This window comes from Antennarius striatus, chromosome 19, assembly GCF_040054535.1.
Source record: "Antennarius striatus isolate MH-2024 chromosome 19, ASM4005453v1, whole genome shotgun sequence".
In the NCBI taxonomy this organism is placed as follows: domain Eukaryota; kingdom Metazoa; phylum Chordata; class Actinopteri; order Lophiiformes; family Antennariidae; genus Antennarius; species Antennarius striatus.
Genome location: NC_090794.1, coordinates 18,557,501 through 18,573,139, shown reverse-complemented (window position 1 = coordinate 18,573,139; position 15,639 = coordinate 18,557,501). Strand labels below are relative to the sequence as shown.

Sequence of the window (15,639 nt, the reverse complement as noted above, 5' to 3'; positions counted from 1 at the left end):
CCCCCCGGGGTCTGAGCTTGTGTCGCCGTCCAACTCCCCGGGGTAACGGCTTCGCTGGACGGCGAAGAAGGTCCACACAGTCCGTGTAGCAGCAGACAGCGTAGCAGCAGGACCAGTGTAGCAGTTTGTTTTTGTTTGTTTTTTAATTTTATATACTGGTTTGATCCCCGAAGGGAAATTAAGAACGCACACTCTAGCTACTGATTACAAACGCATGCATACATACATGTGAGTACAGGCCCCTGTATCACACACACACACAAAGGGGCCTGTAGGCATGCAGGGGAGGTAGAGTGGCAGGCAGCTCCTTCTTGGTGCGCCTCAAATGAGCAATTTGTAAAGGGGACGGCACCTTGCTCAAGGGTGCCTCGGCAGTGCTCCGGAGATGAGCTGACACCTCCCACTGTTAGCTCACCTCCGGGTATATTTTGGGGGGGGCGGGAGTGGGAATCGAACCGCCGATCTTAAATCATAGGACGACCTGCTCTACCGCCCGCTTTACCACTGAGCCACTGCCACCCAGTAGCAGCAGGACCAGTGTAGCAGTGACAACAGGACCAGTGTAGCAGTGACAACAGGACCAGTGTAGCAGTGACAACAGGACCAGTGTAGCAGTAGCAGCAGGACCAGTGTAGCAGTGACAACAGGACCAGTGTAGCAGTGGCAGCAGGACCAGTGTAGCAGTGACAACAGGACCAGTGTAGCAGTGACAACAGGACCAGTGTAGCAGTGACAACAGGACCAGTGTAGCAGTAGCAGCAGGACCAGTGTAGCAGTGACAACAGGACCAGTGTAGCAGTGACAACAGGACCAGTGTAGCAGTAGCAGCAGGACCAGTGTAGCAGTGACAACAGGACCAGTGTAGCAGTGACAACAGGACCAGTGTAGCAGTGACAACAGGACCAGTGTAGCAGTGACAACAGGACCAGTGTAGCAGTGACAACAGGACCAGTGTAGCAGTAGCAGCAGGACCAGTGTAGCAGTGACAACAGGATCAGTGTAGCAGTGACAACAGGACCAGTGTAGCAGTAGCAGCAGGACCAGTGTAGCAGTGACAACAGGACCAGTGTAGCAGTAGCAGCAGGACCAGTGTAGCAGTGGCAGCAGGACCAGTGTAGCAGTGGCAGCAAGTCCACACAAGGAGCAAGGACAGCCCAGCACTCCCTAAAATGGGCCCTAATCTGACTACATGCGGCACTAGGCCTCCCCTCCTAATCTGGACACGGGGGCTAACTCCCCTTGCTATCGGTCTTCGTCGCCGGCAGCGCTAACTCACCACGGGCGACCCCTCCCTCAGGCTACCAGAGTGCCGTTCTGCCGTGCGTGTTGCTCCAAGAATCCCTTCTGCTGCATCTGTCAATCTTTTTCACTGCTCCTGTCTCTGCCCCCTCCCGCCACACCTGCACAAGGTCAGTGATTATGGTCCTTCTCCTCCTACCAAGTCTCACCACAATATATAACCATTTAATTTATTTCTTCCATTTTTGTCTTTTATGATGGCAGGTGAGGATGGGCCTCACCTGCCTCCCCTGACCGCAGGGGAGGCGGGGTAATACAGTACAGTAAGTGTAAATTCTGTGTAAGTCAATTCCAAAACTGTATACAGTATTTAATCTGTCCCCAAAGAATAACAGATGACATCAGTGATTGATCCAGTGATTGCTTCAGTAAGAAAAACAAAACTAAGATCTATCATTCTATTGATCAGTTGATAGATAGATTCCAAAATGGGAGGTTCACATGTTGCAGCAGCAGGGAGGCAGTCAGTCAGCAGTCAGTCAGACTGGTGGATAACAGTTTGTTCAGAGTCCTCCTCTCCACAACAGCCTCCACAGTGTCCAGACTACAGCCAATCAGAGAAAGCCTTCCTGATCAGCTTGTTGAGTCTGTTGGTGTGACTGGCTCTGATGCTGCTCCCCCCGCAAAGAAGAGAACGCTGGCCACCACAGACTGGTAGAACATCTAGAGAACGCTGGCCACCACAGACTGGTAGAACATCTAGAGAACGCTGGTCACAACAGACTGGTAGAACATCTGGAGAACGCTGGTCACCATAGACTGGTAGAACATCTAGAGAACGCTGGTCACCACAGACTGGTAGAACATATAGAGAACGCTGGCCACCACAGACTGGTAGAACATCTAGAGAACGCTGGTCACCACAGACTGGTAGAACATATAGAGAACGCTGGCCACAACAGACTGGTAGAACATCTAGAGAACGCAGACCACAACAGACTGGTAGAACATCTAGAGAACGCTGGCCACCACAGACTGGTAGAACATCTAGAGAACGCTGGTCACCACAGACTGGTAGAACATCTAGAGAACGCTGGTCACCACAGACTGGTAGAACATATAGAGAACGCTGGCCACAACAGACTGGTAGAACATCTAGAGAACGCAGACCACAACAGACTGGTAGAACATCTAGAGAACGCTGGCCACCACAGACTGGTAGAACATCTAGAGAACGCTGGCCACCACAGACTGGTAGAACATCTAGAGAACGCTGGTCACCACAGACTGGTAGAACATCTAGAGAACGCTAGCCACAACAGACTGGTAGAACATCTAGAGAACGCTGGCCACAACAGACTGGTAGAACATCTGGAGAACGCTGGCCACCACAGACTGGTAGAACATCTAGAGAACGTGGACCACAACAGACTGGTAGAACATCTAGAGAACGCTGGCCACCACAGACTGGTAGAACATCTAGAGAACGCTGGCCACAACAGACTGGTAGAACATCTGGAGAACGCTGGCCACCACAGACTGGTAGAACATCTGGAGAACGCTGGTCACCACAGACTGGTAGAACATCTAGAGAACGCTGGCCACCACAGACTGGTAGAACATCTAGAGAACGCTGGTCACCACAGACTGGTAGAACATCTAGAGAACGCTAGCCACAACAGACTGGTAGAACATCTAGAGAACGCTGGCCACAACAGACTGGTAGAACATCTGGAGAACGCTGGCCACCACAGACTGGTAGAACATCTAGAGAACGTGGACCACAACAGACTGGTAGAACATCTAGAGAACGCTGGCCACCACAGACTGGTAGAACATCTAGAGAACGCTGGCCACAACAGACTGGTAGAACATCTGGAGAACGCTGGCCACCACAGACTGGTAGAACATCTGGAGAACGCTGGTCACCACAGACTGGTAGAACATCTAGAGAACGCTGGCCACCACAGACTGGTAGAACATCTAGAGAACGCTGGCCACCACAGACTGGTAGAACATCTAGAGAACGCTGGCCACCACAGACTGGTAGAACATCTAGAGAACGCTGGTCACCACAGACTGGTAGAACATCTAGAGAACGCTGGCCACAACAGACTGGTAGAACATCTAGAGAACGCTGGCCACAACAGACTGGTAGAACATCTGGAGAACGCTGGCCACAACAGACTGGTAGAACATCTGGAGAACGCTGGCCACCACAGACTGGTAGAACATCTAGAGAACGCTGGTCACCACAACAGACTGGTAGAACATCTAGAGAACGCTGGCCACCACAGACTGGTAGAACATCTAGAGAACGCTGGTCACCACAGACTGGTAGAACATCTAGAGAACGCTGGTCACCACAGACTGGTAGAACATCTAGAGAACGCTGGCCACAACAGACTGGTAGAACATCTAGAGAACGCTGGCCACAACAGACTGGTAGAACATCTAGAGAACGCTGGCCACAACAGACTGGTAGAACATCTAGAGAACGCTGGCCACCACAGACTGGTAGAACATCTAGAGAACACTGGTCACCACAGACTGGTAGAACATCTAGAGAACACTGGTCACCACAGACTGGTAGAACATCTAGAGAACGTGGACCACAACAGACTGGTAGAACATCTAGAGAACGCTGGCCACCACAGACTGGTAGAACATCTAGAGAACGCTGGCCACCACAGACTGGTAGAACATCTACAGAACGCTGGCCACCACAGACTGGTAGAACATCTAGAGAACGCTGGTCACCACAGACTGGTAGAACATCTAGAGAACGCTGGCCACCACAGACTGGTAGAACATCTAGAGAACGCTGGTCACCACAGACTGGTAGAACATCTAGAGAACGCTGGCCACAACAGACTGGTAGAACATCTAGAGAACGCTGGCCACCACAGACTGGTAGAACATCTAGAGAACACTGGTCACCACAGACTGGTAGAACATCTAGAGAACACTGGTCACCACAGACTGGTAGAACATCTAGAGAACGTGGACCACAACAGACTGGTAGAACATCTAGAGAACGCTGGCCACCACAGACTGGTAGAACATCTAGAGAACGCTGGCCACCACAGACTGGTAGAACATCTACAGAACGCTGGCCACCACAGACTGGTAGAACATCTAGAGAACGTGGACCACAACAGACTGGTAGAACATCTAGAGAACTCTGGCCACCACAGACTGGTAGAACATCTAGAGAACGCTGGTCACCACAGACTGGTAGAACATCTAGAGAACGCTGGTCACCACAGACTGGTAGAACATCTAGAGAACGCTGGCCACCACAGACTGGTAGAACATCTAGAGAACGCTGGTCACCACAGACTGGTAGAACATCTAGAGAACGTGGACCACCACAGACTGGTAGAACATCTAGAGAACGCTGGTCACCACAGACTGGTAGAACATCTAGAGAACGTGGACCACAACAGACTGGTAGAACATCTAGAGAACGCTGGCCACCACAGACTGGTAGAACATCTAGAGAACGCTGGTCACCACAGACTGGTAGAACATCTAGAGAACGCTGGCCACCACAGACTGGTAGAACATCTAGAGAATGCTGGCCACCACAGACTGGTAGAACATCTAGAGAACACTGGTCACCACAGACTGGTAGAACATCTAGAGAACGCTGGTCACCACAGACTGGTAGAACATCTAGAGAACGCTGGCCACCACAGACTGGTAGAACATCTAGAGAACGCTGGCCACCACAGACTGGTAGAACATCTAGAGAACGCTGGCCACCACAGACTGGTAGAACATCTAGAGAACGCTGGCCACCACAGACTGGTAGAACATCTAGAGAACGCTGGCCACCACAGACTGGTAGAACATCTAGAGAACGCTGGCCACCACAGACTGGTAGAACATCTAGAGAACGCTGGCCACAACAGACTGGTAGAACATCTAGAGAACGCTGGCCACCACAGACTGGTAGAACATCCTGCTGCACACTGTGAAGTTGAGATGTGGCTGTTTCACCACAGCAGCCTTCTTCATACTGCTTGATTGTTGGTCTTTATTGTTTTTCAATGCTTCTGCTCGTCACTGGATGGGGGTTGACTTCAGGCGTCTATGGTCATATTAGGGTTATTCCAAGCTATGAAGGTGATTGGTGAACACTGAACCTTCATTATTTAAGATCATTTTCCTGATCGTCACCAAAACATCACAAAGCAATAAAGTGGAATCCACAAATTGTGAGCAGCAATCCCTTTGTAAGGTCTAACTAACCTCTTATCTTTCACTGGTTTGCTTCTTGCTCTTCATAAATGCTTTTGTCATTTTTTCAGAGGTAAATGTTCAAATATTAAATGTCTTAATGACATGTCAGATTAGTTACTATAAAATATCGTTGAAGTGACACAAACACATGGAGCTGTCAGCAGACAAACAGTGCATTTATTTATTTTCATGTCCAGTTTTTAACAAACCCCTGAATGTGTTTAAACAAACACCAAACATGTAAAAAGGACAGCAAGCTGGATGTCACGGAGGAAAACAGAGCCACACATGTTTCTCATATTTACACATTAACCATTACATTGGGCCAAATTCAGCTGTTACACTTTTATGTTTCTAGTAATAGCAGTGTTTTCTAAAAATGTGAGTAAACCTCAAAATTAAATAGTTTTTAACACTCCCAGAATTCTGCAACTACTAAAACTCCAACTGGCTGTCATTTTGACTGCTGAGACATTATTTGTATATAATTTAGATTATCATTGAAAATATTTACCAATTTATTCTTGAATATTGTAATGATAATCCAAAAAATATATACAAATATTGTCAGCAGTCAAAATGACTGCCTATTTTAATTGTAGGTAGAAACACTCAGATCTCTCTTGTGTTTTGAAATTTAAATGATCGCCAATGTCAGAATAAAATATACACACATTTAGGAAAAGTCAGGCTCATGTTGGTACATCTGGGTTGTTTTAAAACCAAGTTATGACATTACAAATTTTGAATGCAATCAAATAACTGCCTTGGGAGTTCTAGTGCTAATGCACACAAATGCATTGGGGACACTTCACATTCTATTTCAAAGCAAGTGAAAAAAGAATATGATAATATTTACAGAAAGTCACAAAGTTTAAAATAGCACTATTGGTGTCTTTAAAACTCAAAAATGTACAGCATAAAACTAAGAAATGCTTAAAGACTCAACTTTGCTGAATCCTAAACTAATATTTAGTGTCATAACCACAGTTTCCGATAACTCTTCACATCTGTGGTTTAGAGGTAAGATCGGGCCTAAAAATCCAGCCCGACCCGACCCCGCGGGTATTAAAGCCTGACCGGAATGTAATTATTGACATTTTGGATTCGGGCTTAAGATCTTACCTCTACTTTCAGTGCGCATATGATCGGAAAAGTAAAGTGACAGCAGAAGATACAGCTGACGCACGGAGGGAACGGAGCAGGTGTTGTAGATGGATGTTTCTCATACAGCGCCTTGTCTGCTTTACCTAAATTATTTATTTTATAAGGGTATTCCTTAGTGTAATACCCATAGATCATTTGAGATACATAATATATATTTACTTAAAAAGTTTGGATCATTAAGATCTTAAGCCTGAGCCCGAGTCCACAAAAAATCCAGCCCAACCCGAATATAATTACCGACTTTTTGAGGCTTGGACTCTGGCTTAAGATCTTACCTCTACTGTGGTTCATGGAGTCGACCGACTTCCTGCACCGGTCAGTAGGAACTCCAGTCCAGGACAATTGTTTTAGGCTCCACAATTCCTCTGTGTTTCTTGGTTTTGCCCCATGAACATTTTTAATGTCAGCCCACAAGTTTTCTCTGGGGTTGAGGTCGGGGGATTGTGCTGGACACTCCATTAGTTGGATGCTATTTGTCTGGATCCATGACTTTGGTTGCTTGCAGGATGGTTTGGGGTCAATGTCTTGTTGAAACACTCATTTCAGGGGCATTTCCTCTTCAGTATAGGGCAGCATGACTCCTTCAGTATTCTGATGGACTCAAATTGATCCATGATCCCTGGTATTTGACAAATACCAGGGGCGGCAGTGGCTCAGTGGTAGAGCAGGCCGTCCAATGTTTCTGAGATTGGTGGTTTGGTTTCCGCTCCCGCCCATAAAAAACACCCGGAGTGTGAGCTGACAGTGGGAGGTGTCAGCTCAACTCCAGAGCACTGCCGAGGCGCCCTTGAGCAAGGTGCTGTCCCCCTTTACAAGTCGCTCATTTGGGGCGCCCCACAAACAGGCTGCCCGCCACTCTACCTCCCACCACAATCCCCCCTCCTGTGTGTGTGTCTGTGTGCTACAGGGGCCTGAACACACTAACATGTATGCAAGCATTTGAAGTATTTACTAACCAGAGCGTGCTCTCAATCTCCTTCGGGGATCAGACCAGTATATACTGTATTAAAAAAAAGAAAAAAGGATCAATACAATAGTATGAGAAACATCCCCTCATCATGATGCTAACATCTTCATGCTTCACCGTCTTCACTGTGTGCTCTGGCTTCATTTCAGTGTTGGGGGGTTGTCTGACAGACTGTCTGTGGCCCTCAGACCCAAAAACAACAATCTGACCCCCATCAGTCCATTTCTTTAGTCCAGTCAGTGTGTTCTTTGGTAAACTGTAACCGTTTCAGCACATGTCTGTTTTTAACAATGAGACTTTGTGGGGGGGCTTCTTGCTGGTAGCTTGGCTTCACATAGACGTCTTCTGATGGTTACAGGACTCAGAGACCACCTTAGATCTTCTCTGGTCCTCCTGGAGATGATCAAAGGCTGAGCCTTTTGAGCCAGTTTGGTTTTTCTCCGATCTATTCTAGAAGTTTTTCTTTTTCTTCATCTTTCTGGATTTTGCTGCCATTTTAAAATGTTTGACATTTTATTTGAACATCTATCAGTTTTTGCACTTCCTTACAGGTTTTTCCTTCTTTTACGAACTTCTCAATTAAAGATCGCTCTTCTTCTGAATGCCTTGAACAAATCATTTTACTGTGTTTCAAGGACAAACATGCAGCCAGCATCTACAGCACCAGTTACCTTGATCCGTAACTAAGGACCTTTTTTTTTCACATAATCAATGACGTCAGTAATTAACGTTATGGTGATGGACAGGCTGACAGACGAGGTTAGACAGGAATCTCCATGGACTATGATGTTTGCAGATGACATTGTGATCTGCAGTGAGAGCAGGGAACAGGTGGAGGAGAAGCTAGAGAGGTGGAGGTTTGTCCTGGAAAGGAGAGGAATGAAGGTTAGCTGCAGTAAGACAGAGTACATGTGTGTGAATGAGAGGGACCCAAGTGGAAGAGTGAGGTTACAGGGAGAAGAGATCAAGAAGGTGGAGGATTTGAAGTACTTAGGCTCAACAGTCCAGAGCAATGGAGAGTGTGGAAAAGAGGTGAAGAAGCGTGTCCAGGCAGGATGGAACGGGTGGAGGAAAGTGTCAGGTGTGATGTGTGATAGAAGAGTTTCAGCTAAAATGAAAGGAAAGGTGTACAAAACTGTGGTGAGACCAGCGATGTTGTTTGGTCTAGAGACAGTGTCACTGAGGAAAAGACAGGAGACAGAGCTGGAGGTAGCAGAGATGAAGATGCTGAGGTTCTCTCTGGGAGTGACCAGGATGGATAGGATCAGGAATGAGTCCATCAGAGGGACAGCACATGTTAGAGGTTCTGGAGATAAAGTCAGAGAGGCCAGACTGAGATGGTTTGGACATGTCCAGAGGAGAGATAGTGAATATATTGGTAGAAGGATGCTGAGTTCTGAACTGCCAGGCAGGAGGCCTAGAGGAAGACCAAAGAGGAGGTTTATGGATGTAGTGAAAGAGGACATGAAGGTAGTTGGTGTGAGAGAAGAGGATGCAGAAGACAGGGTTAGATGGAGGACACTGATTGGCTGTGGAGACCCCTGAAGGGAAAAGCCCAAAGGACGTCACTAATTGAACTCAGCACTCCTATTTTTTGAACATTGTTAACTTTATGTAAAATATAACATTCAATGACTTTTTCTACTTTTCATGCTTTGAAATACAATGTGAAGTGTCCTCAATGCATTTGTGCGCATTAAAATAAAAATTATTTGAAGAATTTTTAGGTTTATTCATATTTTTAGACACACTGATATTATGAACATAACTGTTGAATTTCTCAATAAAATGGGACAGTTTCTGAAGCTCTGGGTTTCTTTTCTTCTTTTTTGTCCGCTGGAAAAAAACAGGTCTACAACAGCAAAAAAGCAGCTGGAGAGTAAACAGTGGATCCACGGTTTGAGAATACAGACAGAATCTGTCCAGTCTTCTCATGTCAGTCCATCTCTGATGCAAAGCTGTTTCCAGGATCCTGGAGAGCTGTGTCTATAGTAACACAAGGGTTGGTGGTTAAACCTCCTCAATTTCTTGACTTTGACATTCTTAATCTGTCACAGACCCAGTAAAGTGACAGAGTTGGGAAGAGGACTACGGAGTGACACAGCTAGGAGTGGAGGGATCACCACCCACTGTGTGGACCCCACCTCTAAGTTTTAGGAATCTGATGCTCACTGGCCAAGCCGCTGTCGACAGGCCCCATACTGCTGCAGGGCCCCCAACAAGTCTTCATAAGACACATTCCTGTGAGTGGGCAAAGAACTGAGGAGAGAGCAGAAGAAACTTATCAACCTGTCCACAGCTCACAACTCCAGAATAACAAACCTTTACAAGATGATTCACAACATTCATGCAAGAGCTAGAACTCACATGTGATGGCCAAAATGTTTCATTAAGGTAGAAGAAAAAGAGAAGAAGCCGTAAAATCATTTTACTGAGTGTTTGTCTCTTTAATCTGAGTATTTTTTTCACATTTATCTACCCTACCGTCTCATCAGGCTACCATTGCTAGCTGATGTTAGCGTTATGTTACAGTAGCATGATAAAGTTTGGGCGCCCCTGACAACTTCCGTTATTTTCATTTATATATCATTGGGAGTTTGGATCAGGAACTTCTTTTTGATGTATTATTATTGTGTCCATCAGAGGTATATTTGAATAATGAAACTAGACTAATAGAAGATGTGCAATGTGTATAAAAAACAAAATTATACAAGTGTTAAAAAGCTGAACACCCCAACACGATAGAAAATATTTCAGTGCATATGGGCTACTATCAAAACCACAAAGTGGGTACTAACACATAGCATTCATGATTGTTTCTTTTCCCTGCAGCGCCTCCTGGAGCGATGTCCCACCTGACTCCTCTGTTTAACCTCCATTCACATCCCGCTCTGTGTGGAGTTTGCATGTTCTCCCCGTGCCTGGGGGGGTTCTCCAGAAACATGAGCTTCAAGTTAACTGGCCGATCCAAATTGACTGAAGGTGTGTGTGTGTGTGTGTGTGATTGTCTGAGTCTCTGTGAGGCTCCGCGGTGCACTGGCGTCACACGTTTTTTGGAGCAGTGTTTGGGGTCATTATGTTGTTCAACTATTAAGACTCAGCGCAACTTCAACGTTGTGACTGTTGAACCTTATTCAAGATTCTGCTGATTGAGTGGAATCCATGTCCACACAGTCCCACAGCACGATGGGTCCTCCACCAAATTGACTGTGGGTAGCAAGGGTTTTTCTTGGAATGCTGTGTTCTTTCGCCGCCTACATAACACCCCTTGTTATGACCAAATAACTCCATGTTTGTTTCATCAATCCACAGCACTTTATTCCAACTCAAAGATGTCCTGTCCAAATGTACTTTAGCATGGATCAAGCGACTGTTTGTGACAGGTGTGCAGAAAAGGCTTCTTCCCATTTGTTCTCCCACACATCTCATCCTTGTGCAAAGTGTGTTGAATAGTTGAACGAAGCACAGGGACATCATTTGTAGGAAGATGATGTAGGTTGTCTTTGACCATTCTCACCATCCTTCACCTTTGCCTCTGACATTTTTCTTGGCCTTAACAAGTATTGTGTTTGTGGTCTTCCATTTCCTATGCTCCTAGTTGCCAATCTACATTGTATTTCCATTCCCACCCCACCGGTCAAGGCAGATAACCGTCCCCGGAGTCTGGGTCCTGTCTGGAGTTTCTTCCTCAATGAGGGAGTTTTTCCCCGCTGCCGTTGCTTATGGAGGGTTCTATTGGGTTTCTGTTGGTGAAAACACTTTGAAATGTCTGTTGATGTGATTAAGCGCTTTATAAACAAAAGTTGAATGATCAACTGATTCCTCACGGTGGAAAATGACAGCTGAAATCTCTGATAGCTTTTTTTTGCACCTGTGTAATTTTGTATTGAGTCATATTCCACACCTACTGTGTCCAATGTTTTTGATTGAGGACAATTAAGTTGCTGATCCAAACAACCAATGACTTAGAAATGGAGATATAGGAAATTGTCAGGGGTGCCCAAACGTTTTCATACCTTTTTCTTACTCTCTCACAGGGTAATAACAACCAAATGAATGTAGTGTTTCAGCTGTAGTGATAGCAAATGACTTTGGTTGGCAGCATACTTAGTGTGAAAGTAGAGCAATAGTACGTATGAACTGGACAAGAACTCTGTCAACACGTCCTGATCCATTAAACAAAAAACAAAAGTTGACTTGCTTACATGAATTCAGTGAGTCTGATGTGCCAGGGGAGGAAGCCCAGTGTACTATCCACAGCACCAAATTTTATCACCAGTTCAGGATCTGGTATGTTCTTCAACTCTGAATGAAGCAGACAGACAGCATGACAGCAATTGATTTCTCTCCATGATCACTCCTGACAGAGGAGCAATTTGTCGTACTTCTGAAAAATTAAATGTCTTGTGATTATTGATGAGTACAGTTGTATAGGTTACTGTTAATTCAGCACCATAAGGTGGTGCTCACTCAGCTGCTATGATTTCTGGTACAGTGATCCCTCGTTCCTCGTGGGTAATGCGTTACAGGAACCACACACGAATAAAAAATTCCGTGATAGAGCGACAAGCTTTTCATTTCATTATTTACGGTAATTTAAACGTTTATGAACCCTCCCTCTGTGGTAAAGGAGGACCTTAACTGATCAAAGTTGAATTACTACAAAACGTGAAACGGCAGAAAGCAATAACTTTTTTGTCATCTCTACTTCCACTGGAGTAGATGCTGCAGAGCGTATTACATTTGTGTCATAGTTCCATGCTGAAAACCAAGTTTGTGTTGAGATTAGTTGTGTGAATTAAAGAATGTTATCTAAATGTCATGTGAGGAGCCATTATTACATCCCGCTTCAAAGCGGTGATGTATTGTAATTGTAAGTGTTCGTGTGTTTGTCGTTCAGGGTACCGTGACCTACCCTGAAAGTAGGTAAGTCGAGGGATGTAGCAGTCTCTGACTGCCTTGGTTCTAGTTATCAATAAAGCGGTAAAACTGATGTAACATGATTACTAACAATGTTAATTATTACATCCATCAACTGGAGATGCACAAGCATGTGTACACTTGGCTTTAATCTCAAGCAGCCAACAAGAACCAAGGCAGTCAGAGACTGCAACATCTCGCAAAGGGTAGGTCCGAGTACCTGAAAGTAGTACCTGACAATTGCATAGATTTGACCTTTCAGGGTAGGTCATAGCTATTCACTAGCTTTGACCATAGATCAAAGCTATTGCATGGATAGATCAAAGCATCTATGGTCTTTCTCACCCTGGTTTTTCATATTTGTCCATGTGGTTTACAAGAGTATTTCTGTATTATATAAACTGAGTACCGTATGTATTGCTTGTACACTAGCAGATGTAAAAAGTTTCCCATCATAAGGAGTGTGCATGATGTAAAAATGTCTGTTCAAAATATGATGGTATCTTTTCCACCTCTCAGTCTTGCACTTCCTGCTAGAGCGCCCCTTGGAGGCTGTCAACCCGTAACAATCTACAGATTAGTTGCATCATTGTTTAAAATGCAGGGTTTAAAGCGTGTGAAAAGAGTTTAGAAGAAGCTCTAAGATGAAAATGTGAGAATATAACCTGGATACCTCTGAGTGTTCCGTCCAGCGTGGACACGCTGATATCTTTGGAGGTCCGTTCTTTGTTCTCCACAGAGCGACAGAGCCGCTGTGCTGCTTGGATAATGCTCTGCTTCCCGTCCTCAGGAGACAGCATCTCTACTGTGGGCCTGCAGGACAGCACTTACACACCAGTGCACACAGCGCAAACACACGACACACACACATTTTCAATAGTCACTCTCTATTGAGATGACCCCACTGTGTGGATGAACAGGGGACTGCATGAACATTTCCTTTTCAGTACAAGCACATAAAACCAGTATTCACCCGTTTACAGTAACTTTAATACATCAGTGGCATTCTTTCCAGGCAAAGCACCACATGGTCTAGAACCATTCACCACATCACAAACAAACACCAGTGGAAAAGGGAAATCCAGACAATTACAGACCTAGAATTTTAACGTTGAAGAGAAAATACAGTGGTTCCTCTACTTACAAATGTCTCTACAGGAAAATATTACCTCTAGTTACAAAAGAAATTTCGAGTTACGAAAGGTAAAAATACAGTTTGGGCTGATGCTCGCAGCTCCCACAGGTTCCTGAACGCAAAATTCTTATAGCTGCTCTGACATTGGCTATTACCTTGTATCCCATCGGCTGAGAGGGACCTCTGTGTGTAGCTAGATAGGTGTCTATGCAGCGTCCTCGTCATTCAGCCCTCGACCCGTGAGGTGTTCTGATAGTTGTACGTAAATATATTAACTTTTAGAGTATTCACTATGGACCCCAAGAAAGTGACGGAGAAAAGAGGAAAAGAAAAGACAAAGAAAAGAGTTTTTTTGTCCGTACAAACAAAGCAAGAGATGATAGAAAAGCCTGAAAAAGGGATGCGTTTGGTTGATCTCACCAAAGAATATGGCCGTAATGCATCTACAATCACCACGTTATTAAAACTAAAGGAAGTTTAAGGAGTTTAAGGCGTCGCGTGGGTGGTTGGAGAAGTTCAGAAGGAGGACTGGAATTCACTCTGTTGTTCATGGGGGGGCAAGAGGGCATGAACCACAGAGGGCAAAAAACAATGAGGACAGCAGTTAAAATTTCTTCTTATTTCTTTACTCTATTCTTTGTTTTTTACATTATGCACAACTCTCATTTATTGTGTAATAATCTAATTTTAACATGTATTTGTTACATGTTTTGATGCATTTTTATGCTTTATAAAACATTTATGTCTGAATTTTGGGGGGATTGGAACGGATTAGGGCATTCGTATGGGGCGTCTCTACTTACGAAATTTCTTCCGGAACCAATTCATTTAGTAAGTAGAGGTACCACTGTATTGAATTGTGGCAAAACATAAGTTTAAAAAATAGCAAGTATTAACGCATTTTTAACAGATCTAGAGTGACTTTACTTGCCAGATATATTTCAGTACTTTCATTTCAGTTTATTGCAATCTGAGTATAGAGTAACTTGTTTGCTTTCCTAGGATTGTAATAGCATGATTTAACTGTGACTCTAGTTAGTATGTATGAACAGAGGTTGTCATCATGAGTTCTCTCTGACAGGAAGGAGGTCTCCAACCTGGTGAACAGACAGTTTCTTACATCAGTCAATGACTCTCTGTTCCACTGTGACTGGAAGAGGCCACGTACACCATTATCCAATTTAAACAATCTTATATAACAAAACACCAATAATATTAAACAGACGGTAGTGATGAGGCTTACCATGGTGTAGATGTTTGTCAGTACAACCACTCAGATGCTTCACGTTGTATTTGGATCCATCCACACCCAGTAAGTCTTGCTGCTGCCGGACTATCTCATCCAGCATTCTGGAATTGTTTTTCTGGAACACACCTGTGGGACAATAGAACGATAACCATAAACATATTGTCTCCAGAAGGAGAGGTCAGAGACCAAACACACACATCTCCCAGTGGCGTCCTCAGTTACACAACCCGGTGTTAATCACTACACCCCGAACTGGTCACAAGACACTCCAAAACCCTCCAAACAAAGTCCAAACATTTGAAAACCATTTTTACTGATGCCTTTCATTTAGCTATTCTGATTATAAACCTTGTAAAATGAAGATACTGGCATTAAAGCACGGCTCCACAAAAAGAAACACCTCTATTACAAAAAGAAAGACAGGAAATAAATATTAAAGAGGTTATTGTCTGACCTGTTTCAAGGGTATGGAAAACAAAATATCCAAACAGAACATAAGGATATCAATGTTAATGCTGTTTACTAAAACTCTGTTATTTCTGGAATAAATGAGTTAAATGTGATCATGACTCTACTTTGAGGCATCCATCCTGACATTTCTCTATTTACAACTCTTTTTAACCTGTGATCATGAATAACCCGTGACCCCACATCTCCAGATGAGGCTGGAGGACATGTGCTGGCTCACACGTATGATCAGACCAACATGGTTTC

General features: G+C 44.5%; 1 protein-coding gene across 1 annotated transcript in view; it reads right to left on the bottom strand.

The window, feature by feature from the left end:
- Positions 1-8,931: 8,931 nt before the first annotated feature.
- Positions 8,932-15,639, bottom strand: part of nus1 (NUS1 dehydrodolichyl diphosphate synthase subunit) — a 7,794-nt gene continuing 1,086 nt past the window's right edge. The window contains exons 2-5 of the mRNA XM_068343271.1: positions 14,920-15,051; positions 13,215-13,367; positions 11,827-11,926; positions 8,932-9,880 (exon numbers count right to left, since the gene is read on the bottom strand). Coding sequence (XP_068199372.1) covers positions 9,790-9,880; positions 11,827-11,926; positions 13,215-13,367; positions 14,920-15,051 — 476 coding nt within the window. The 3' untranslated portion in view covers positions 8,932-9,789. The remainder of the gene's footprint in view (positions 9,881-11,826; positions 11,927-13,214; positions 13,368-14,919; positions 15,052-15,639) is intronic.